Source organism: Eleutherodactylus coqui, chromosome 5 (genome assembly GCF_035609145.1).
Source record: "Eleutherodactylus coqui strain aEleCoq1 chromosome 5, aEleCoq1.hap1, whole genome shotgun sequence".
NCBI classification, from domain to species: Eukaryota; Metazoa; Chordata; class Amphibia; order Anura; family Eleutherodactylidae; genus Eleutherodactylus; species Eleutherodactylus coqui.
Window position 1 is genome coordinate 72,501,407 of NC_089841.1, and position 23,709 is coordinate 72,525,115.

General features: G+C 45.3%; 2 protein-coding genes across 2 annotated transcripts in view; one reads left to right on the plus strand and one right to left on the minus strand.

Moving 5' to 3' along the window:
• The window catches only part of MTREX (Mtr4 exosome RNA helicase), a 93,735-nt gene extending 75,661 nt beyond the window's left edge, over positions 1 to 18,074 (minus strand). The window contains exons 1-8 of the mRNA XM_066602717.1: positions 17,857 to 18,074; positions 16,169 to 16,300; positions 14,293 to 14,359; positions 12,995 to 13,057; positions 12,421 to 12,533; positions 11,331 to 11,505; positions 8,597 to 8,687; positions 7,895 to 8,019 (exon numbers count right to left, since the gene is read on the minus strand). Of these exons, the coding sequence (XP_066458814.1) occupies positions 7,895 to 8,019; positions 8,597 to 8,687; positions 11,331 to 11,505; positions 12,421 to 12,533; positions 12,995 to 13,057; positions 14,293 to 14,359; positions 16,169 to 16,300; positions 17,857 to 17,957 (867 nt within the window). The 5' untranslated portion in view covers positions 17,958 to 18,074. The remainder of the gene's footprint in view (positions 1 to 7,894; positions 8,020 to 8,596; positions 8,688 to 11,330; positions 11,506 to 12,420; positions 12,534 to 12,994; positions 13,058 to 14,292; positions 14,360 to 16,168; positions 16,301 to 17,856) is intronic.
• Positions 18,075 to 18,286: 212 nt separating this feature from the next.
• DHX29 (DExH-box helicase 29) overlaps positions 18,287 to 23,709 on the plus strand; it is a 44,953-nt gene continuing 39,530 nt past the window's right edge. Inside the window, exons 1-3 of the mRNA XM_066602720.1 lie at positions 18,287 to 18,390; positions 21,781 to 21,987; positions 22,407 to 22,480. Of these exons, the coding sequence (XP_066458817.1) occupies positions 21,804 to 21,987; positions 22,407 to 22,480 (258 nt within the window). The 5' untranslated portion in view covers positions 18,287 to 18,390; positions 21,781 to 21,803. The remainder of the gene's footprint in view (positions 18,391 to 21,780; positions 21,988 to 22,406; positions 22,481 to 23,709) is intronic.

Consider the following 23,709-nt stretch of genomic DNA (forward strand, 5'->3'; position numbering starts at 1 on the left):
CTTTGGTTTATGGAAGTGATAAGACAACATGAAACTCCTGGGATTGTCAAAGCATGCTCCACAGACTGCAGGAGGACAGCTATTCCTCCCATAATGGAAGAGGTAATTACCTGCTGATACCACGCCTGATCATGGTGAAGTATAGGCCTTTTAAATACACAAAACTCATTCAGCCCTGAGAGACCGAGCTAATTCATTCCATTTAAATACATTTCGTTCAGCCTTTTGCGCAATGGTTTTGTTTATTATACATACACATTGAATACACTGTATGCAAGGCAAACAGATGCCAAGAGATGACAATAGAATCCCGCTGGGCAGATAATCCCTCACACAATCACAGGGTTGATAAACCCCGCCTCCAAGAAGCGATGGCTCCGATTGGTCCTCAAGTGCTATGGCTCAGCCAATCAATGCGGCGCTTTAAGCAAGGATCACAGTCATCGAATTGGATCATCAAGCACTGCATTGATTGGTTCTTGAGTCATAACGGCTGAGCCATACACAGCCATCGCTTCCTGGAGGCAGGGTTTACCAGGAAGTGATCTTATGTCAGCGGCTTTGGATTGCAAGCGTGCCGTAACTCGAGACCAGCAGGAGGAACCTGGACCATTTTTTTTTTTTTTATGTAGTGGAGCTAGGGCTTATTTTCAGGGTAGGACTTATATTTCAAGCCCCTCTGAAAATTAGGGTAGGGCTTATTTTGGGGTAAATTGGGTATGTTTAACCGTTTTTTTTATTATAAAATATTCATCATCAAGTGGGTCTCACAGGACCATATTAGAGAACAGCAAGAATAGAACACGTAACATATACATTTGTAAAGGTCTGCAGGACGTAACCGGTAGATAGCTTCCTCCCACTATCGCGAAGTAGGGCAACAGTGAGGAAAGCAGCTGGTAATCCAAAGGCGACAATCCGCCAACCAAAGAAAAGGATGGGTAACAATCACATTGATACAATTTAACCCCTTAGTGACAAAGCCTGTGTGCGCCTTAGTAACGGAGCCAAATTTTGTAAAACTGACATGTGTTGTTCAACATAGCATAACTCCGTAAACGTTTTGCATATCCAAGCGATTCTGACATTGTTTTTTCGCCACATGTTGTACTTCATTTAGGTGGTAAAAATAGACTGATAGAATTTGTGTATATTTATTAAAAGTACCAATATTGGAAGAATTTTGAAAAATTGTCATTTTTTTACATTTTCAACTGTACTATCTCAAATATGTGCAAACACCGTACAAAGTTTTGATAAGATATATATTTCCATCTGTTTACTTTATTCTGAATGCACATTTGAAAAACTTCGGGTTTCTTTAAACATTTAGAAGACGTACAAATTTAACATTACTTTTCAGCATTTTGAGGAACACCTTTTTTTTTCTTACAGCAAGCCAAGTTTGAAAAGGCTCACGTGTCAGAATGATAGATACCCCCCCCCCCCCGCCCCACCCCAAATGACCCCATTTTAAAAACTACACCCCTTAATGTATCCACTGAGGGGTGTCATGAGTATTTTGACCCCACGGTTTCTTTTCAGGAATTAATGTAATTTAAGGGAGAAAAAATAAAATTTCATATTTTTGCAAATATGTCATTTTAAAGACATATTTTTTTTCCTATAGTGCCCATGAAAACGAGGATTTACACCCAAAAATGGATACCCGTTTCTCCCGTGTTCAGAAATATACCCATTGTGGCCCTAATCTTATGTCTGGATGCAAATCTACTTATAGGACACATGGCAAGGCCTGTAATGGAGGGAACACCCGTTGGATTTCTGGGCACAACTGAATACATTCCAGGCCCCATTGCTCACTTGTACGGAATAAAAATTGACACGTTAAAAAAAATCCCCTCCCACTCCATTCTGCGCCCTTTGTGGCGTTCCCCAAATCTTAGATAAAAGTAATAATGTGAACTGTGCGGTATTTCCGAAGACAGGGGTGATTACAGAGGCTGGTTGGGATGGGTACATTGGGCAATAAAACCAGCATCCCCCCTCCTCTCATGCTTTTTGGGGGTATTTCGTGACCTCAGCGGCGGGTATGGGGTGTAAAACGTGTCGCTCTGTGAATCTTCGTAAGCTTGCTGAGGTGCCGCGGTCTCACACAGAAGACGCTTAACAAGCTGCTCCTGGAACTGCAGGAAGGCGAGCGTTCCCGGGGCTTCTTGTAAATTACGTATTACAGGTAGCGATCTGAATAATTCCGGGCTCACACGGCTGGATGTGGAATCTGCTTGCGGAGGCTTGCAGCGGTTCCCATCTGTGAGCCTGGCTGTGACCCTGCGTACGGCCGCGTAATGTACTGCGCATAACTGCCTACTCGCACAGGCGGTCATTCGCAGTACATTTTTTTTGTTTGTATTTCCCGCACCGTCGCTTAGTGATGATGCGGGTACCCATAGCCCGTATACAAGGTAGTTGCGTATGGGCAGCGGGCATATCCACGACCATGGAGCACAATAGGCTCAATTTTGCGGATATCCGCAGTGAAATAGAACCTACTGCGTTCTCTTTTCTGCGAGTGGATTACATAATTCCAACCCACTAATGCGAGCGGAATCGTGTAATCCAATGCGATTGATCTGCGTATTACCGCGGATCAGATGCATGTAGAATCTGTAATTCCTATCCGGTCATGTGAGACCGGCCTAAGGTAGATCTCTACCTTTTTATCACGTGACCGGGGACCGCCCAACGAGGTCACCCGTCACTGCTCCAGGCTCTCTGTGACCGTTGGTCGCTGAGAGTAAGGAGATTTTAAGTTTCCTGGGCTCCCCGACTCCTGCGCATGTGTCTGGTGTTTTGCCGGTGGTCACATGTACAGAATCCGGGAAAGTTCACGGAGGAAGATCGCGTTGGGGTGCAAATATGGAGGCCTCCTGTAAAAAGTTTCATCTCTTCTCACTGATCGCATGTGAGGGAAGATGAAGCTTCACTTTTTTTTTTTTTACTTTAACGTGATCGCCATTATCCATTGGATAACGGCGAACACGTGATCAGGAACCGCTCACCGCGGCCCCCCGTGAAATCTCCACGCTCTCGGCTAAGTTTAGTAGCCAGGAGCAGGGAGATTTTAAATTATCATGGCAATCCACGGCTTTTGCGCATGCATCTGCCATTTTGGCGACGGGCGCGTGCGCAGAAGCTGGGGTAAGGTCTGCGGATAAATCCGGGGGCTTTAGGTACGTCATTTCATCCTACCTCATGGATATGATCCGTGGGGGGAGATGAAACGCAAGCTTTTTTTTACACTTTAACTTTAGATGATCACTGTTATCCATTGGATAACAGTGATCATGTCCATGGTGACATCCCTCTGCTCCTGGCTACACATGGCAGCCAGGAGCAGAGGGATTTTGAATTTCTTGGGGCTCGAGGCCCTCTGTGCACTTGCCCTATGATTGACATCGGGCACGCATGCGCAGAAGGAGACCTCAGGTCCCGGGAGACCAAGTCATCGCGGAGGAGCCGAGGTGAGTATTTTCCGATCTATGAGGGGAGGTGAAACTGGCACTTTTTTTTTTTTTTTAACTTTTTTAAAACTTTTTTGCGATCGCCACTATCCACTGGATAGCGGCGATAGCGGGCTAGGGGACCGCTCACTGCAGTTCCCGGTGACATCTCCTGGTTCCCGACTACCTTCAGGACCCAGGAGATTTAGAATTTGCCGGGGCTCCCGGCCTTCTGCGCACGCGTGACGTCATGCGTCTGGCGTGCATGCGCAGAACAGCTGTGCCGGGTCCTGGAGGACCCATTCCCCACGGGACACCTCCGACAAGCCGGGTAAGTAATTTCAGCTGCCCTGATAGATCCGAACCATCAGGGCAGCTGAATTTTTCACTTTTTTTTTTTTTTTTAACTGTATTGCGATCGCATTGCCGGGGGGGCGACTACCCGCAGCCCAGGATGACAGCTCCATGCTGTCGGCTACCTGCGGGCACCGACAGCATGGAGCTGTCACATCCTCAGCCAAGAGGGCTTTAATCCTAAAAGGAGGCATGTATTTACATCCTCTAGGATTAAAGCCCACTTAGTGAGGACGTAAAAAGGCAATGGGGCCGTCACAGAGGGGTTAAATGGGAGTAAAATGGTAGTAAAGAGAAAGAAAAAGGAAGATATAGAACAAAAGTAAGGGAGAAGGAGGGGAAGGTGTAATTATATATATAACATATCACAACAGGGAAAATTAGTGCCTGACTAGGAAAGCCAGTCATCCCGAGGGAGTGTCCAAAATCATTCTAGAGTCTAAACACAAGCCCCACAAGTTCTGAAACTCCACAGGAGACTCAGAGCCTATCCAAGGCGGCCATACAAACATTTATGTTTGTCGCGAGTCAGTTTGACGCGAGTCAGTCAGTCAGTGAGGGCTTTCGTCATATTATATATATAATGACGAAAGCCCTCACTGACTGACTGGCGAAAAGTTCTCCAACTTCCCGAAGTCGTAGAAACATGAAATTTGGCACACGCATGGATTATCTCCAAAATAGGAAAAGTAATTGGGTCCCAACTCGATTATTCAATTCTAGCGCAAAAGAATTGGCGTCGAAATTTTACGTACGTAATCTAAATCTGTCACTTTCCAATGTCATAGAAACTTAAAATTTGGCCTGAGCATTGATTATGTCATAAATGGGAAAAGTTAATGGGTCCCAACACGATTATTCAATTCTATGCGCAAAAGAATTAGCGTCCAAATTTTACGTACGGAATCTAATTATCTCACTTTCCGGTGTCATAGAAACGTGAAATTTGGCACGAGCATTGATTATGTCATAAATAGGAAACGCTAATGGGTCCCAACTCCATTATTCAATTCTATGCGCAAAAGAATTAGCGTCAAAATTTTACGTGCGGAATGTAATTTCTTCACTTTCCGGTGTCATAGAAACGGGAAATTTGGCACGAGCATTGATTATATCATAAATATTAAAAGCTAATGGGTCCCAACTCGATTATTCAATTCTAGCGCAAAAGAATCAGCGTCCAAATTTTACGCGAGGAATGCAATTTTCTCACTTTCCGGTGTCATAGAAACAGGAAATTTGGCACAAGCATTGATTATGTCATAAATAGGAAAAGCTAATGGGTCCCAACTCCATTATTCAATTCTATGCGCAAAAGAATTAGCGTCCAAATTTTACGTACGGAATCTAATTATCTCACTTTCCGGTGTCATAGAAACGTGAAATTTGGCACGAGCATTGATTATGTCATAAATAGGAAACGCTAATGGGTCCCAACTCCATTATTCAATTCTATGCGCAAAAGAATTAGCGTCAAAATTTTACGTGCGGAATGTAATTTCTTCACTTTCCGGTGTCATAGAAACGGGAAATTTGGCACGAGCATTGATTATATCATAAATATTAAAAGCTAATGGGTCCCAACTCGATTATTCAATTCTAGCGCAAAAGAATCAGCGTCCAAATTTTACGCGAGGAATGCAATTTTCTCACTTTCCGGTGTCATAGAAACAGGAAATTTGGCACAAGCATTGATTATGTCATAAATAGGAAAAGCTAATGGGTCCCAACTCCATTATTCAATTCTATGCGCAAAAGAATTAGCGTCCAAATTTTATGTACATAATCTAATTCTCTCACTTCCTGATGTCATTTTATATAAAGGAAGCGTCGCATGGTTACCTCCACGTGGTGTTTCCTGGGTAACGCAGAGAACTATGCAAAATGGTGAACATATGTTTTTCCTTGGTATCTCTAAAGTAACCACGACTTCATAAGATTTTCCGTGTGAACACCAGATAAATACCAGTACCAAATTAACTCGGGCGAAGCCGGGTATATCAGCTAGTTATTATATATATTCCACCACGAGCATGTATATATCCGCTAATTGAATAGGGGGAAGTAAAGCAGCCTCTGTTGACATCATTGCTTAAGCAGTAGTACCGTTCTTAGCCTATAGAAGGTGATGAGGTTCTCTTACCACTACATGTATGACAATGATGGCAGATACTGAAAAGCGATATGCCCCATCAGAGTCTAATCGCCAAGATATTTGCACCCCAGAAGGAGGGGGTGAAGGGCCGACACACTACCATGCACCACACGAAAAACAGAGTAGCTACAATGCGCCTTCAACCTTAAAGGCGATAGGACAGAGGAAGATACCCATCCTAGCAATCATTACCAGAACCTATAGAAACTCTATAGCTCTGCCCCAGAGAAGAGACAACACTGATAAACATTTTGCTACTGGGAGAAAAACATGTTATTTACACGAAATAGAGTGCGCCAAATCCACATCTTTAGTCAAAAGTAGCCTAGGACATCTAGATCTTACGTTATAGCCAAGTACAGCTTGGTAGATTAGCCCACATACTAATGCATGGTAATGTTATACCTAGAGATGAGTGAGCGTACTCTGTAAGGACAGATACTCTAGCGAGCATCGTCCTTACCGAGTACCTGCCTGCTCGCCCGCAAAGATTTGGGTGCCAGCGGGGGGAGATCACTCACTCCTGCTCACTCCCGCCGGCACCCGAATCTTTGCGGGCGAGTAGGCAGGTACTCGGTAAGGACGATACTCGCTAGAGTATCGGTCCTTACCGAGTACGCTCGCTCATCTCTAGTTATATGACCTCCAGCGCCTTGTGTGTAACACCCCCTGGCAGCAGCGGGCACGTCTGAGCGTGTTAGTAAGCGGATGTCAGCAGTTGCAGGGCCTATACAGGACAAGATGGACTAAGGGCAAGCTTATAGTTGACAATACTGTGTTCTTATAGAACTAGTATGTTTTAGCCTACAGATGAGCAGGCGGAGCCGTTACCCATCCAGACAATCCTTGCTACATTTGTGGAAATACACCACATGCATTCAGCGCAAAAACCTCACAGATTGCATGCATGCACAGAACACAGGTGCCCTCTCAGGACGGGCTGCCTCTCCACTGCGCATGCACAGAACTCGGGAGCTCAGCCACAGCAAGCACTGCTTGTGACGTGGCGCCCGTCCATTCACCTCGAAAGTGGGTGACGGACGGAGGAGAGCAGGAAGCGGTCATTTTGACCGCTCCAGCTTGGCTTCTAGAAGCCACAGAAGATGCCTGACGATCGGTCCTGGCCAGGCAAGGTAAGGTAAGTAAAAACATGTCAGAACCCCTTTAACCCTTCCCAAACCTTGCAATAGTACATCACACACTATATATTTCCTGTGATCTGCCAGAATATCAAAAAATATAGATGATAGAAGTAGGATTGCTGGGATCCCCACCAACAACTAGAATGGGAGTCCAGAGTCCCCAATCCTTCTCACTGCACAAGTATAAGGCAGACAGTAGTTTGCATGGAGCAGCAGTCAAGCACGTATGTAAAGCTGCAGGAAACATTTTCCTTACAAAGGCAACACACGGGAAATAAGAGACCAAAATGTAAAGTGGAGACGACATGCCACACATCCTCCACTGTGCCTTGCAACTCTTGGGTCCTAGGGTCAAATTTGACAGAGGACAACATCAGCATGGAGGTTTTATGTTCTCCCTGTGTGGTTCCTCCCACACTCAAAAAAAACATACTAAGAGACGACTACAGATTGTGAGCACCATTGGGCACAAAAAGTGATATTAACTGCTGTGTAATAAGTAGGTGCTATATAAAAAAAAGTGATTGTTATTATGAAGAACACAAACTTCATGCAGATGTTGTCCTTTGACAGCAGCACTGCAAGGCAGTGCTAACCACTGGGCCACCGTGCTTCTTCCTCCTCTAACGGAGGAGTAAGAAAAAAACATGCTGAGGGATGGCGATTAGCCAGAGCTGGAACCCCATGGATTCGATATTGATGTCCCATGCTTAGGACTGGTCATCAATAGTGAAGTCCCAGGAAACATCTTTAACCACAGAAATCAGAGTGCGCCTTACCTGTTTGTGGAGGTGGCAGATCCATTCAGCAAACTGACGGGCATTAGGAATGGTAGCAGAGAGAAAAACATAGTGGACATTGTCTGGCAGAAGAATGATGGTCTCTTCCCACACAACTCCTCTCTCTGGTGGAGATAGAAAGAAATAAAACCAGACATTTAAGTATATTCACTGACATTCAGGAGAGTCAGAAAAAGACAGTACTTTCATTAGAAAGATTTAAAGGTATCGCCCGGTATTAGAACATGTTCATCCCCATTCACTTAAATGGAGCAGCAATACCAGCCTATGGACAGATGAGGTGCTGTTCATCGGAATAAGAAAAAAAACCTGACGACAACCTGTCCATGCATGAGTGGGTTTGTAAATGACTTACATGCCCCGCCCCTGATCACATGATAGTGATACACTGTTGATGACCTAATCCGATTGGACACCAGCTGTCAGCGCCACAGCACAAGGGGGAAAGAAGCGGAAGCTTCTAGCTCCGACCCCTGTATGGTGGCTGGTTATGGTAATTGCAGGTGCAGGTCTCATTACCATCAATGAGAGAGGATGAATTAATAGACTAAACGCAATTTACATAAGATTCTCTAACATAATAGTTCTAGTAAACAAAAATAAAAACCAGTTTACATACATGCAGCACAGACAACACCACGCTACCCACCAACCATGGAGAAATCTAACACTGGTACATACCCGAGTCTCTCATGTAGTGAATCTCATCAAATATAACCCAGGCCACTTCTCTCATGACCTCCGAGCCTCGGTACAACATGCTGCGCAAAATCTGTACATGATAAAGAAGAAAAGCCGTTATACATTACAGTAATAAACCAAACAGTGACATTTTACCACTTATACCTGCAGGCCGGTCAGCTCTCAGCTTGTAAAGGCGTGCAGCAGGGGAATTAACCCCTTAATGCCACAAGGCGTACAGTTATGTCCTGCAGCTTTGGGGTGTGTATGAAGGGAGATCACGGGGCTCAGCTCATCAGAGCCGTTAACCCTTTAAATGCCACAGTTTATTCTATCAGCGGCATGTAAATGCCCCAAACAATAGTCAAGGGGGGGGGGGGTCCCGTATAGCCCCCCGTGATGAGATTGCGGGTTGCCGTGCGTGTGTCATGGCAGCCAGGGACCTTCTGAAAGGCTCCAGGGCTGTCATAGCAAAATACCTGTCAGACCACGGTATTATGTAATGCTATGGCATTACATCATACTGCAGGAGCGATCAAACCATCACACGTTTTTGTTCCCTCTGGGGACTTTTATAAAAAAGTTTTTTTTTTTTGTTTTTTTTTAAGCCTTTTGCCATATTTATAATAAAATATACTTGGTATCGCTGCGACAGTAAAAGTCCGATTTATCAAAGTAATGTATTATTTACTCCGCACAGTGAACGCTGTCAAAAGAAAAAGGCAGCATTGCACTTTTTTGGTGAACCAGTCTCCAAGAAAAAAAAAAATCTGATAAAAAGCTATCAAACAGTCATATGTACTCAAAAATAGTAGCAACAGAAACTGCAGGAGGTCTCGTACAAAATGAGCCCTTGCACAACTAGGTCGATGGAAAAATAAAGTTATTGTGGTCAAAAGATGGCAACAGAAAATACATTTAAAAAAAATTAAATATCTTAAAAAAAAAAATTTAAGTAGTTCAGAAAAAAAATTATATATATTTGGTATTGTAGTAAATCGTAGTGACCCATAGCATAAAGTTATGTCATTTTTGTTTTGGTGTGTATACTATAGAAACAAGATGCAACGAAAGATGGCATAATTTTGTTTTTCTTCCATTGCACTCCACTTCTAGCACCATTAAAAAAATAAATACAAGTCATACAGCAAAAAACAAGCCACAGCAGTGGCGAAATAACAGTTGTGATTTTTAAAGGGGAGGGGGAGAGACATGTCTTTACGGGGTTAAACATCTCATTACGGCTGATCCCTGGGGGTCTTAGGAGCAGGACTTACTGTGACCTGTCCATGCATGATTTTCTGGCATGTCAATGAGACACACTGGGGTCTGTGCCCTGTGGACCCCACTAACAAAAGGGCACAATTCACCTTTTCTGATGCGGTCTGAATCTGTATACAAGAGTCGTGACCCTTTCTTCCCCCTGGCCACAAGACACGCTCTCCCCACAATAACATGTCAAAAAATATTTTAAGATGAACCTTCTGTTAACATTAAGGGCCTATTTTACCAAAATGAAAGATATGGTTAACGGATACTTAAACCAGTAGGTTCAGGGCGCTTCTGATAACATAGGATGCAGGATGATGAAGGAATAAACCTTTATTGGTTCGGCGTTTCAGGGCTGGACTGACCCCTCGCTCAGACCGTAATACATGGATGCAACAGACACATTTAAAAAAATAAATAAAGCGTAGCAAGACACCTCATCTTCTAAATGCATCCGCCTCATCCATGTATTACGGTTTACTCTATCATCCTGCATCTTATGTTGTCGGCTGAACCCCGAAGCTCCCATCTGACCCCGGGAGAGGTAGCAGCTGAGGCTGGTTACAGAGTTGGTTACGGTTAACCACGACTATTAGGCGAGTGGCGTCCTGCTGTTTCTAGAGCTCTTTGCCTAGGTTATCGCTGTGCTATGAACTACATTGCATCTTTTGCAGTGATCATTTTACCAAAGGGCGAGGTCTTCAGGTCTCCTTCACACGGTCGAGAAAAATCAAGTGATTTTTGAGTGATGCGATAGTGTGAGATAACACAGAATTATGAAACCCCCAATTCTCAATGACTTCATTCCCATGTGCGACGTTTCCTGTCCTGAGATGTTGCAAGATTTGGAAATCACTGTATGTACTATATTTCTGCATTTTGATATTTTCCTCACCTATTTTCCCAATGGAGCCACCGATTTATCACATCGTAATGCACAAACTAGCGATGTGTTTTTAACATTAGGAACTCTTATTGTAGTCTATCGTGCAAGAGAATCGCAGGCAGAAGCAATGCGATATTAATTCCCAGGAAAAAGCATTGCTGGCGCTCAGACATCGCAAGAGCAGATATGCCAAATCACCTGTGTGAAGTAAGCCTTAGGGTGCATTCACACGAACGTATATCGGCTCGGTTTTCACGCTGAGCCGATATACGTCGTCCTCATCTGCAGGGGGATGGGGGTGTGGGGTGTGGAGAGGGGCGGAGAGGAGGCAGAGAGGGGGCGGGAGCTCAGTTCCTGCTCCTGGCTCTTTCATCCCCCCCCCCCCCCCCCCCCCCGCAGAGGAGGACGACGTATATCGGCTTGACGTGAAAACCGAGCCGATATAAGTTCGTGTGAATCCAGCCTAAAAAGACAGGATCGCAGTAAGAAAATAATTTCACATAGCACTAAATGAATCGTTCTAAAGGGATCTGTGCAAACACATAAAAAGGTTTTGTCGGCAGAAAATATTTCTTGTACCTCAGTGGTCATAACCAGGCAGGATGCGGTTGGGTTGATTGTGACGTCTCCAGTCATTAATCCGACATCTTGAAACTCTTCATACATCTCTCTGTATTTCTGATTACTCAGAGCTTTAATGGGGCTGGTGAAAATAACTCTTTGCTTTTCACGCAGAGCAAGAGCGATGGCGTATCTGTCACAGGAAGGAAGAGGGGATGAATGCTGCATCCAAATTATAACAGCTCACAACTAATGGATTGTGAGGGTCTTTACATTGCCGGTATATACTATTAACATGCGATTGGTGGGTGCATGACCGCTGTGACTCCCACCAATGATGAAAGTAAAAGGAGCAGAATACAGCAGCCATCTATAGTTATCAGCCACAGATCCACACTTGTTGATGCGCCAAGACTGGCTCACGAGAATGGTACTATGCCTGGTAAAACCAACGGCTATCCCTCCTGTGCTTTCACACAAGAGATAGTCTTCAGTGAATGGAGGCAAAGTGGGCAGGAGATCTCTTCTGGCCGTCCTCCTCCATTCACTGTGGACAGGCAGTTTCTCAAGGACTGAACAGCTCTTGTGTACACTGAGTGAGAAGTAGCCGCTAGTCGATTTGTAGAGCTGAAATGAAGCAACTTGTGACTGCTGAGCGAATGCCCATTCAGTGCCCTGTTGGTGGCTGTACGTACACAGTACATCTATAGCTAAAAAAAAAAAATAAAAAAAAAAATAACAGTTTTGGTTGATTAGGATGATAATTGCCCCCATGTAAAAGGTATCTCAATAAAAAAAAATTACATATAGTTGAAAGGTGTAATGTATGAAGGTAAAGTAAAGGTAAAGTCTCCTCGTGCAAGCACTGAGTCATGACTAACGTTTTTGTGGGGGTAGTTTGCCATTGCCTTACCCAGTCATCTTTTACCCCCACCACACCAAGCTGGGTACTCATTTTACTGATCTCAGAAGGATGGAAGGCTGAGTCAACCTTGGGCCGGCTACCTGACCCAAACGGGGATTGAACCCGCAACCTTCATGTAGGTACGTATGCATCAATGAATGAATGAATAAATAATGGTTATAATTTAAAAAAAAAGGTACCTACTCTGCACACACTGTTTTCCCGGCCGATGTATGAGCGGACACAAGGACAGATTGATTGTTATCTATGCAAAGTATGGCTTCCTTCTGAAAGGCGTCCAATATAAATGGATATTCCTGGAAGAACAGAATGGAGTTACTACACGGATAGTAAAGAACGGATCATTCAGGAGGTTCTTCATTCACCAAATACAAAATGGTACAACTGGCTAGAGACACTGAACAACAATCAGGAAAATGAGAAGTAAGGAATGAAGGTGCAAAGTAAGAGATCACAATCCCAAGAAAATCAAAGTAGGATGAAAGGTTGAACTTCTGTAAGCAAGAACTCTTGAATCTCTTTTCACACAGACAAGTTTTCTGCAGTTCGATTACAGCTCCTGAGTTTTAAATATTGCATGGGTGAATAGAGACCCGGTATTCTTTATTACAGGAGTGCCGTCATTCATATTATTGCACTCTGTGGCACCCACATGCATATGTGGCTAGGAGCTATGCTGGAAGACTCCACTGTTACTTTATCTGGATAGAAGTCTTTCAACATTATCCAATTCACTACAGAAATCTGAAGAACACACCTTTGAAGCTTGGCCGACTCGTGGCTTCAGAGCCACATACTCGTCATCTGCAGGGAGTGCAACCTGGAGGAAGAGACAGTACAAATTAGATTTCCTACAACAGGCATTGCAGTATGATCATCGTTACCCATCTGCATTAGTCTGAAGCATCTGGCACCAGGTAAGCAATTGTCCGTTAGTTTAAATCAGTCCTGTAGTCCATCAGTCAAATTCATCAATTTGCAAATGCACTAAAGCAAGGTACTAACTGCTCACCAGATTTATATAAGCCATTTTCTGTTTATGGCCAGCAATGTGTTCTCATGCCAGGACTGGCGAGTGACCACTAGTCACCCACACTAATTGTCGCCCAAACCCAGGCTAAAGCGCATGTGATAGGGGGGCTGAGACAGATGCTATAGTAAATGGCTGCTTCTTCATTTAGGATTAAATTGAAAGGTTACTAATATGTATCAGGAGTTTTAATTGGTGGGAGTCCAGATGCCAAGACACCCCAACATAAGAAAGAAAGGACACAAGAGTGCTACAGAGAGCCATACTGGGATTCTGCTTCAATTCTAGAGATCAATAGGAGTCTCAGCACCCAGACTCCACTGGCATAACTAAATACCCGTGTATTAGCCTAATGACTGCCTATGTACCAAGTATGCCCTAACAAAAGGGAATGTGGACAGACAGCCCTGGACCCCATGTATGATCCACAACTGCATCCAAACTCATTGTGGCGTCTGCCCCCTTTCAACTCTCTCTTTGTATGCCGCAAAGATGACCACAGCCTTCATAGGTTTCTCCAATCCCTACCATTAAATCAGGACCCTGACTGTGTATTACAAAGAAGAGTAGATAAGAGCAGCACTCAGGGGTTAATTCCAGAGAAACTTTATTGCCCACAACGTTTCAACTCAGAAGAGTCTTTGTCAGCACTTGACAAAGACTCTTCTGAGTTGAAACGTTGTGGGCAATAAAGTTTCTCTGGAATTAACCCCTGAGTGCTGCTCTTATCTACTCTTCTTTGCTATTTGGAATACGGTCCAGGATCCAGGACTTTTGAGAGCGAGCACCTCTTGGAGTGGAATATCTTCCCTGGAGATACACAGGGTTTACGTGTGCTGTGATCCATTTACTATTTGAAATGACTGTGTATTACAAGGTACATCCATTTCCCCTCTTTTGATTGCACATGCATGGTAGCAACACCTGATCAATTAGCATGACGGGCTTATTCGTCATTAGTGGCCAAACAAAAACAGGATCACTCTAATGTTGACTACTTACAGCATCTGTCACCAGTAACCTACCTCATGGGTGCAGCCCTCAACTGTATCCACTTCTTGCACTTTCACTCTTGGCATCAAGTCATCTAGACTGCAATGAAAAGAGATGTGTTGTGAGGACACTTCAATTCTTTACATTTTTAACTCTACAAGATGCTACTATAGTTTCTAAATGAAGGGCTCCTTCACACTGGCGATCGCGATATCGCCGTGAGAAAAGCACGGCAAGAATTGCAATTTTGTTTAGGAAATGTTGGAGAATCAGCGATACTTTTTCTTGCAAAAACATCGCTACTGTTTGCGATTTTCTCGCACTTTTTTTTGCGACAGACAATAGGAGTTTCTAATTTTGGAAAACACATCGCACCAAAATCACAAGTTCATGCTCTGTGATGTGATAAAAAGAAGGCTCCATAGGGAATAATGGGAGATGAACATGCTGCGGTTTTTCACTCCACATCGCATGAGTGGAAGCTGGAGATGAGCGAGCATACTCGCTAAAGGACAATTACTCGATCAAGCTTTGTCCTTAGCGAGTACCTGCCTGCTCGGAAGAAAGATTCGGCTGCCGACGTGGGTGAGAGGTGACTTGCAATAGTCGGCGGGGGGGGTGGGGGGGGGGGTGGGGGGAGGGGAGGAAAAATCTCCCCTCCAATCCTCCCCCCCCCCGCCGCTGGCAGCCGAACCTTTTCTTCCGAGCGAGCAAGTACTTGCTAAGAACAATGCTCGATTGAGTAATTGCCCTTAGCGAGTATGCTCGCTCATCTCTAGTGGAAACATCCCAAATGGGAATGAAACCATTGAAAATCATTGGTTTCATAATTCAGCGTTTGCACTCTCTAGCATCACTCAAAAAACATGCGATTTTCTTGAAAGTGTGAACGCAGCCTAAGTAACCAAAGCTAGAATTTGACTTATTAAAAGAAAAAAAAAAGCCATTATCTTGGTCTCTTATTATGTGAAATGAATCCCTCCTTCAAAGATGCTGTAAAGTAAGTCCTCTCTTATCTGTCTCCATGCGGGTTTCATCTTCTTTCACACAGGCCAAGAATCAGCTTATGGTGATGAATGATCACAATAATAGTCGTTTGTCCCGATAGGCCAACTGTATCTCCCTGATCACACAGCGAGATATACAGTCAAATCAGCGAGAAGTTTGTGCTTGATGAGGCAGAACGATCAGCCAACAATTGAGCATTCCCGGGCTGATCGTCGGTTCGCTTTGTACGGTCCGAGTGCCGAGCAAACAATCATTAGGAAGAACATTCGGGCTCGATAATTGGCCCGTGTTTAAAGGGCCTTTCCTAGGCTTTATTTCTATACAAGACTTCATACTTGCTATATGAACCAAGTGGAAGGGATCCTATAGAACTTGTGTCTCCATCATAATGAACGTGTCCAGCAACCAATTACAGCAACGACTGACCAACCAGAAGACTGTTCAGACATGAATAGTCAAAACCCGATCCACAAGTAGCAAAAGAAAAAAAATAAACAACACGTGAAATGAGGTGACGTTGTGCGATTTACATGCTTAGAGATCAGCGAGCCATAAAACTTCTTTAAGGCCGTATTGCAGCGGGTTTTGGCTCACAACGTACGGCACGCGGAAACCCCGTCTGTCTGCCGTGCATTATGCCGGACACCCCAAATTGGCATTTATTACTTTAGTTTGCGACTTGCACGAAACTAGGATATGCAGCGATGTTCCCATCTTGTAGCATTGCTGCAAGAGGAAAAAAATATGGCCCATGTAAATAGACCTATTGCGAACAATGGGGTTTATTCACATGCAAGTTTTGCGCAACACACAAAACTGCATGAGAATATAGTAGGTGTAAACCCAAAGTTCACAGGAGCCTCCTCTTCGATGTAGTTGTAACCAGACATTAATTCTTACTTGACGTCATCTGAAGCTGAAGGTTCAATTTTTATCTTCTTTCCAAAGATGCATTCCTCCGGCCCATCCATACCGCTGGCCTCCCTCTTGGCTGCAGCAGCGGATCCTGCGATCGACTTCACATTCTTCTTCCTGAAACAGAAGATTGGAAATGACTGAGAAGGATTCAATATAAAAGTAACTTCATAACTTATATATATATATATATATATATATATATATATATATATGTGTGTGCTTAACCCCTTAATGGCACAGGACGCAAGCTTATGTTTTGGCAAGGTGGTAGTTAACACAACCGGACGTAAACTTACGTCCTATGGATGGCGTGGGAGCCGGCTGTGACCGATAGCCGGCCTTCCGCTGCAACAGCCGAGATTGATGAGAACATCGATCCCTGCTCTGAAACTCTTACATGCCACAATCCATGTACACTGCGTCATTTAAGGGGTTCACAGAGGGAGCGTACTCCCTCCATGACGTCATCTGCCCTCCGTGATTTAATCGCAGAGGGCTGATGGGTTGCCATGGCCACCAGACACTGGTGTCCATGCCTGCCATGGCCTCTGATAGCTATTGTGAAGGATGATAATGCATTGCGGTACAGAAGTACTGCAATGCATAATCATAGCTTTTCTGGCTCAAGTCCCCTACATTAAAAAGTGAAATAAATACATTTTTTTAAAAATGGAAACAAAACCCCCTTTTTGGTGCACTTTCCCATTTGTTGAAAAAAAACCTTATTTAGAGAGAAGAAAAAAAAAACATTTGGTATCGTTGTATTGTAACAGCCCGTACAATAAAGTAAACAGTATTTATCCTGCAAGTTAAAAAAAAAATTTTTTTAAATAAGACTAAAGGCCTATTTAGACACAATTATTGCTCAAGACCTCTTTTGTGCGATAATCGTTGCGTGCATTTACACGGCAAGATGATCGCTGAAAATTCGCTCAAACGGCAGTTTGTGTGGCAGTTGTGAGCGTTCACGTTCCATAAGTGTGTAAATAAAGGCTCACTCTGTATGCAGACAAGCGGGACCGCTTCTCTTCTGCATACAGCTGTTGACTTCTCGGAACGCTCAGCTGGTATCCAGCTAAGCGCTCCAAGCGGGGTATGCAGAACACAGCTGGAACGCTGTCTTCTGTATACTCCTGCTGTGTTCTCAGAGCCGGCTTCATTCCAGGAGCACAGCCCCCCATTATCCTCGCTGCGGTCAGGATTAGCGGACGGTTCTGACCAACTCCTGATGACAGCACAACAACAGTCCCACGCCGCCTCTGTACGGCCGGATCAGCAGTAGCCCAGTGATTTTTCTTGGGCCGCTGACGCTGACTTATTCTCGCATGCTAAAAATATAAATAAATCCCACATGTCGTAGATTGGCGCGGATTACGCATACATACACACCAAGGTAGTGCACGGGGATTGGCGCCACCCAGCAGGGACGCACGTCATGGTATACTTGCTGGCACTCACTGCACGGTGGTGCGAGTCGCTTTAAAGGGGCATTCAGGCCGGATGGATGGAAAAACTACCTGTTTCACCAGAATTTGCAGTTTTCGGTGCGGCTGTAGTAAAAACTGCAACCATACTGCAAAGCATTGCACAATCCCGTGGGGTGCTGCGCAGGCGGACATGACAGCAGCCCCCGGCATCATAGAGCCACATAACAAGCCGCCATCCCCCACCTGGTTGTGGCCGCGGGCCCCGACTGTACGGAGCTCTTGCTCGCCGATGGTGTCTCGTCCTCAAACACACTAAACAGCTCGTCCCCGAAGGCGTCCGCCATCTCCTCCGACCAGCCGGCTCACTCTTCCCTAATCGGTACCGACGAGAAAACCAACGTTTCAACGCAACGGAGGATAACGTGCGCTAACGGTCGCACAGAGATGCCGCAACGAGCAGCTCCGGGTCGCACATAGATGACGTATGAAGCCGCACTGGGCTCTCTTGAGCGAGACAGCAGTATCTTGTCACGTGTCTCCAGGAGAGGCCCGCAGTTTGTGCCTTCGGCCATTTTTTCGAAGACAAAACTGTATCGTACAGCAATGAGCTGAACGACGACAAAATGTCCGCCTTTATGGAGACAGGAAGTGATTGTAGCGTTACATGTGGTAAAGAACCCGTGCTGCAGACTCTAGGGTAGTTTCATGACGTCAGCAGCGCCGGGCGTTCGGGACTGTGGCGTGACGTCACGGGTGTAATGGGAAGACGCGTGAGTGGTGAGTTATAGTCTTAGGCAGATAGAGGGTCACATACCGTGCGGTGCGGCGGCCCCGGGCACATAGCCGCCTGACCTGCTGCACAGTGCAGCTCTTAGTGCTAGTTATAACTAGCCCTCCTGGGTGACGAGCGCTGCAGCCGTACATGGATGTCACCCGTCTCTCCAGAGTCCTCAGTGGCAGATGCACCCGGTGCTGCAGCGATCACTAGGGGGGGATGTATCCCAGCTGGCACCTCCTGGGGGCGCCGGAGTGTAAAGTCCATTTCACATCTGTTGGATTTCCCTATTAGAGGTTTTGTTGCAGATCCTGCTCAAAATACCGGAAAAAAGGGCTGCGTGCACCTGAGCGGACCCGAGCCGACCCCATTACAGTCAGTGGGGGCTGTCCGGCGCTGTTCCATCCTGAGAAGGAGGCGTGCAGCGTCGGGAATTCCCCTTTCCCTCTCCCCGAATGGAGCAGGAAAGCGGAATCCCAAACGCAGGCGTCAAGCCGTCCGTAGGAGTTTGGACTACTGCAGATCCGCCATCTGCGTTGCTTATTAACATTGTAGGAGCAGAACAGCGAAGATAACGGCCGTGCCGCATCAGTCACCGGTGGGCACCGGCCAGACCTGGTCGGCTATACGGCTGTGTTCACACGGGGCAGATTTGCTGTGGATTTTGCATGAAAAATCAGCTTTTTAAATGCTCAGCGAGGGTCGTGGATTTATTGCAGATTTGGTAACAGATTTTCTGCGCAGCTTCTGCTGCTGGATTCAGGTTCTCTATTGAAGTCTATTGCCCAAGATCTGCAGGGTATCCGGTGCTATAATTGACACGCTGCGGCTTCTACTGTAAATGCTGCAGTGATTCCGCCAGTGGAGATTCCGCAGCATTTGCGGCCCGTATGAGGCGGCCTAAAGGCCTGTTTGCTTGCAGAGTAAAATCCAGACACACGGACTGCATACATCATCACACGACACAGACATGTTTATGTGCGCCTAGCCTAAGACCGCATCCTTTCACCCTTGGGTGCTAACCCTGCGAGCACGGCATGTGGCTGGACCCGATTGCGTGTATACAGATGTCTACCCCACTATAATATATCAGATTCAAGGTGTACCTACATTGTAATTTTGTTTTCCGTGAGCCGAATCTTGATGGCCTGTCCTTATGAGAGGTCATCCGGGTTTCATCAGAATGCCCGACAAGCAAATCAAATGGCAATGGAGCTTTTAAACAAGTGTAGTGCCATTAAATGGTTGTCCGGGGCTTCTGCATTTTTTCTATTGATGACCTATCCTCTGTATAGATGATCGTCGGGGTCTGCCCCTCAGGATCCCTGCTGATCAGCTGAGGCCTGGCACTGCTGTCACTCAGTCTGTACTGGTAGTGCAGGCGCAGCTCCCATTGAATTCAGTGCAATACCAACCCAGACGTCTGCAGTACGGATAGTGCATTCTGGTTCCTGCTCTGTCCGTACTGATAGTGATGCTGGGAATCAGCTGTTCATCGGAGATCCTGAGCAGCGGATTCCCACCGATCATCTATTAATCACTTATCCTGAGGACAGGTCATCGATAGAAAGAATGCCTGTATTTCCAGGCGACTCCTTTTATATGATTGTGTCTGATGCTGCAGCTCTGTCATGTGAACAGGGCTTATCAGCAGCTCAACTGCCTATACAGATAAATAGCTATGCCTTCAGTAAAAAAAATTAGGGTGCTGGAAGCTAATGAGGTGCCCGTATGTAAAGGCCCATTTAGACAGGACGAATGTAGGGCAAACGATGCCCGACACTCGTGCCCACACATGCTCGCTTCCCATGCTCATCGTCCATGCTGCATAAATGATGGACGATGAGCTGACCACTCAGTGTAAATAGCAGCTGTTCACTATTGAACAGCCACTATGTTAAGATGGTGGAGAGGGAGCTAGGAGAGAAATCTCCTGCTGCCTCCCCACCCCCTGCTGGCCGCTCTTTGAGCGAGCGAGTGATACTAGCTCCCGTGCAACAGTGAGTGTATGCGGGGACGAGTGTCGGGCATCGTTTGCCCAACATTCATCCTGTCAAAATCGACCTTTAGTTAGTTTATGGTAATTTTGCAGGTAAAGTTACTTGGTGCAAGCACTGAGTCATGACTGACTCCTAGAGTGACTGTTTTTGCAGGGTGGTTTGTCATTGCCTTCCCCAGTCATCTTTTACTCCCCAGCAAGCTGAGTACTCATTTTACTGACCTCACAAGAATGGAAAGCTGGGTCAACCTTGACCCGGCTACCTGAACCGCGTTGGGATTGAACCCGCAACCTTCAGGTCGTGAGCGAGAGCTTAGGACTGCACTATGCACCAGACAAGGTTCATAGGCAAGTGATATGTTCCCTTTAAAAATAGGTTTATCCATATTTTTGAAATAAATTGATATTCTCTCTTTAAGATGGGCCATCAGTGTTAGACTGGTGGGGTCCAGCACATGGCACCCTCGATAGTCAGCTGGGAAGGGCCTACTGTGCTTGGTATTGTAGCTTTGTCCCATCCACTTAAAGCTGGAATACAAAGCATAGAAGCTACTAAAAGTCCAGCGTTTTTCAATATGGAGCCACGTAAACAATGAAGAGGACACAGCACTCACCTAAACACAGTGGCCTCATCAAATATGTGATCGGTGGTAGTGCCAAAAGTTGGACCCTTTTTGATTGATCGTCAGGAGGAAGGAGAGGGGGATCAGTCCTCTTCTTCATCAGCATCTAGACACTCCATGACGGAGTAGTCTCTGATCAGGCTGTGGACCAGCCTATGGCATTCCTGGATGGACATCCTCTCCCAGTTCAGGGTTTTCCTGGGTAGTCACAAAGCATTCTTAAAAGAGCTCCGAACTTCCTGGATGCCTTTGACCATGTGGATCCCAGGAAAAATCCTGTAGAGGACCACATGGTCTATTAGACGTCTTCTAGAAACAAAGTCTGTGATTTCATCTTGTAGGGCTTCCAGTATGGCCACAAGAAGGGATACAAAGCTGTCTGATCATTGATCAGCTAATAGGGCCCCTACTGATACTGAGAATAGGGATGAGGTTTGCAGTAGAAAGTTGGCCACAAGTGCGTCTTAGTAGAGTTTACCGTGTATGTGGCCAACTATCAGCTGCAAATAGGGGGCAAGGAGCATAGAAAACAATATGCAGCCCTCAGATACATAATGGTCCAGGTTGACCTCGATGATATCAGTGAAATCAAGGTTGAGAACATTTCTTCCATCATATCAGGAAACATTGGGTCATGTGATTGTCCATTGTCTGTGGCCTAGTCCTAAAACTAGACTGAAGAATGCCAGTGACAGAGTATAGCAGAAAACTCCGAAATCCCAGACAACCAGTTTAAACACTATTTCTCTTATATCAATGTGCTTCTGTAGATTCCTCCTGAGGATCTAGAAGAATGGGTGGCAAAAATAAAAAAAATCGGCACAGCAGTGCGCCGGCCATCCAGGGAGCGATTTCAGCTGCTAACCGACCGAGAGCAGCACCCGAAACCAGGTCTGGTGGGGACGATGGATCAAAGAGGGAGGCTGGTAAATCTGCAAGTGTCTCTTCTGTGAGCAAGGAAGCAAGGAGCAAACAAGGTAACATTAAGATATGTCAGGTCTAATGCTTCTTCCATACTGACGGGTAGTGGGGTTAGTCACTTCCGAAAAGAGACAATACAAGTTTAATCAGAAAAAAAGAAAATAGCATTTTTTTTCCTGAAACAGCACCATGTGTGTCTTTGGACCATGTGTAGTATTATAGATCATTCCGCTTCATGTGACTTAGGCTAAGCCGCAGCTACAGCTACAGCCTGGGGACAGTCGTGGTGCCATGTCTGAAAAAAAACAGACCTCTGCCAAACCTGAGGTTGAAGGATTCAGACCCTCCTGTCTAGAGAAGGTCCCTGGGATGTTCTGGTTGTTTGTCTTCGGCCCCATATCTTTGATCTGTCATGTGGTCCAGTTTCTATGCAATTATTATTTCTTGCTGACATTGGGCTTTTTCTCTTTGTTAGGTCCAAAAAAGTACAGTTTTACTTCATCGGCTGAATCGGGGTCTTCTGTTAGTAATGACAAGTCTATACTGAAGGTGAGAGCACACGTCGTCGTATTCTTTCCACGTATTGTGATATTGGTGAATTGTTCACACTGCGCAGTTTTGGTGAAGTTTCTGCTTTTGTCTTTTTAGTCACAATCAGTAAATCTCGCACATGTGGCATTTCTGCTGTTATTTTTTAAATGGCAGGGAAATATGTTTTTGTCATTTTGCAAACATGCTGCTAAACAGAACATGTGAACACGGCATTAACTGGAGCTATAGTAAAGGTCCCTATACATAGAAGAAGAAGTTGTCTGAAACTGCAGATTTTGGCTGGAGTGGTTGACTATCTGTTATGTATGAAGGTCAGACAATGCTGAGGAAAAGAAGTGACTGGCATATTGAGCTTCAGCTCCCAGTCTTTTTGTTCTTAAGGCCCATTTACACTGAAAGATGATTGCTCAAAAGACAGTTTGAGTGATAGTTTTGAGCGATCATCGTTGTATCAACTTTTAAGCAGCTAATGAGCTACTTACAAGTTTAATGCCAGCGGAGCGGGACACCTCTGTCGGCTCCAAGAACAGCAGCTGCTTTGTATATGCAAACAGCTGTTTTGTTCTCAGAACTATCGCTGAGAGCTCCATGCAGGATACTATCAGCTGGTATCCCGCAGAGGACTTAGCGCGCGGCACTGATAAGGCTTATCACTGACTTTTAGCTTGCTGAAAGTCAATGATGAACAAATAGTGCACGATGGCCGCCCGTTTAGACAAAGATTATCATTCTAAAGATTGCTTTTGAGCGATATTTGTTGGGTCAAAATGGGCCTTTAGGCCCTATAATCTACCCTCCAAAGGTGTCTGGCATGGACTTACTCCCCTCCTTCCATTAAGAAGACACTGAGCCAAGTAAGTGTGCATGTGTATTTGAGGGGGAGGGCCAGGAAGAATAGCTGTTCTCAGACATCATTTGAAGTTGTATGGGCACTTCTAAAAGGGTTATGCCTCCAAAAACATTTATAACCTACCTACCGGTAGTTGATTAATGAATGATCAATAGTCCAGTAAAAAGGTAAAGATGCAGCAGCCCTTCTGGAAAAATTCACCTATTAGTGCGAGGCGTGGGTCTGATGTGCAAGGCTCAGTCGACTGGTAGTGCTGCTCGGCTTATGCTTTGTTCTGATGTATGATCAATGGGAGTTTGGTGCTGGAAGCCCCTCCGATCACAAGAATGGCGCACCCCCATTTTCACAAGTGAATGGAACTGCAATTTTTATGCAT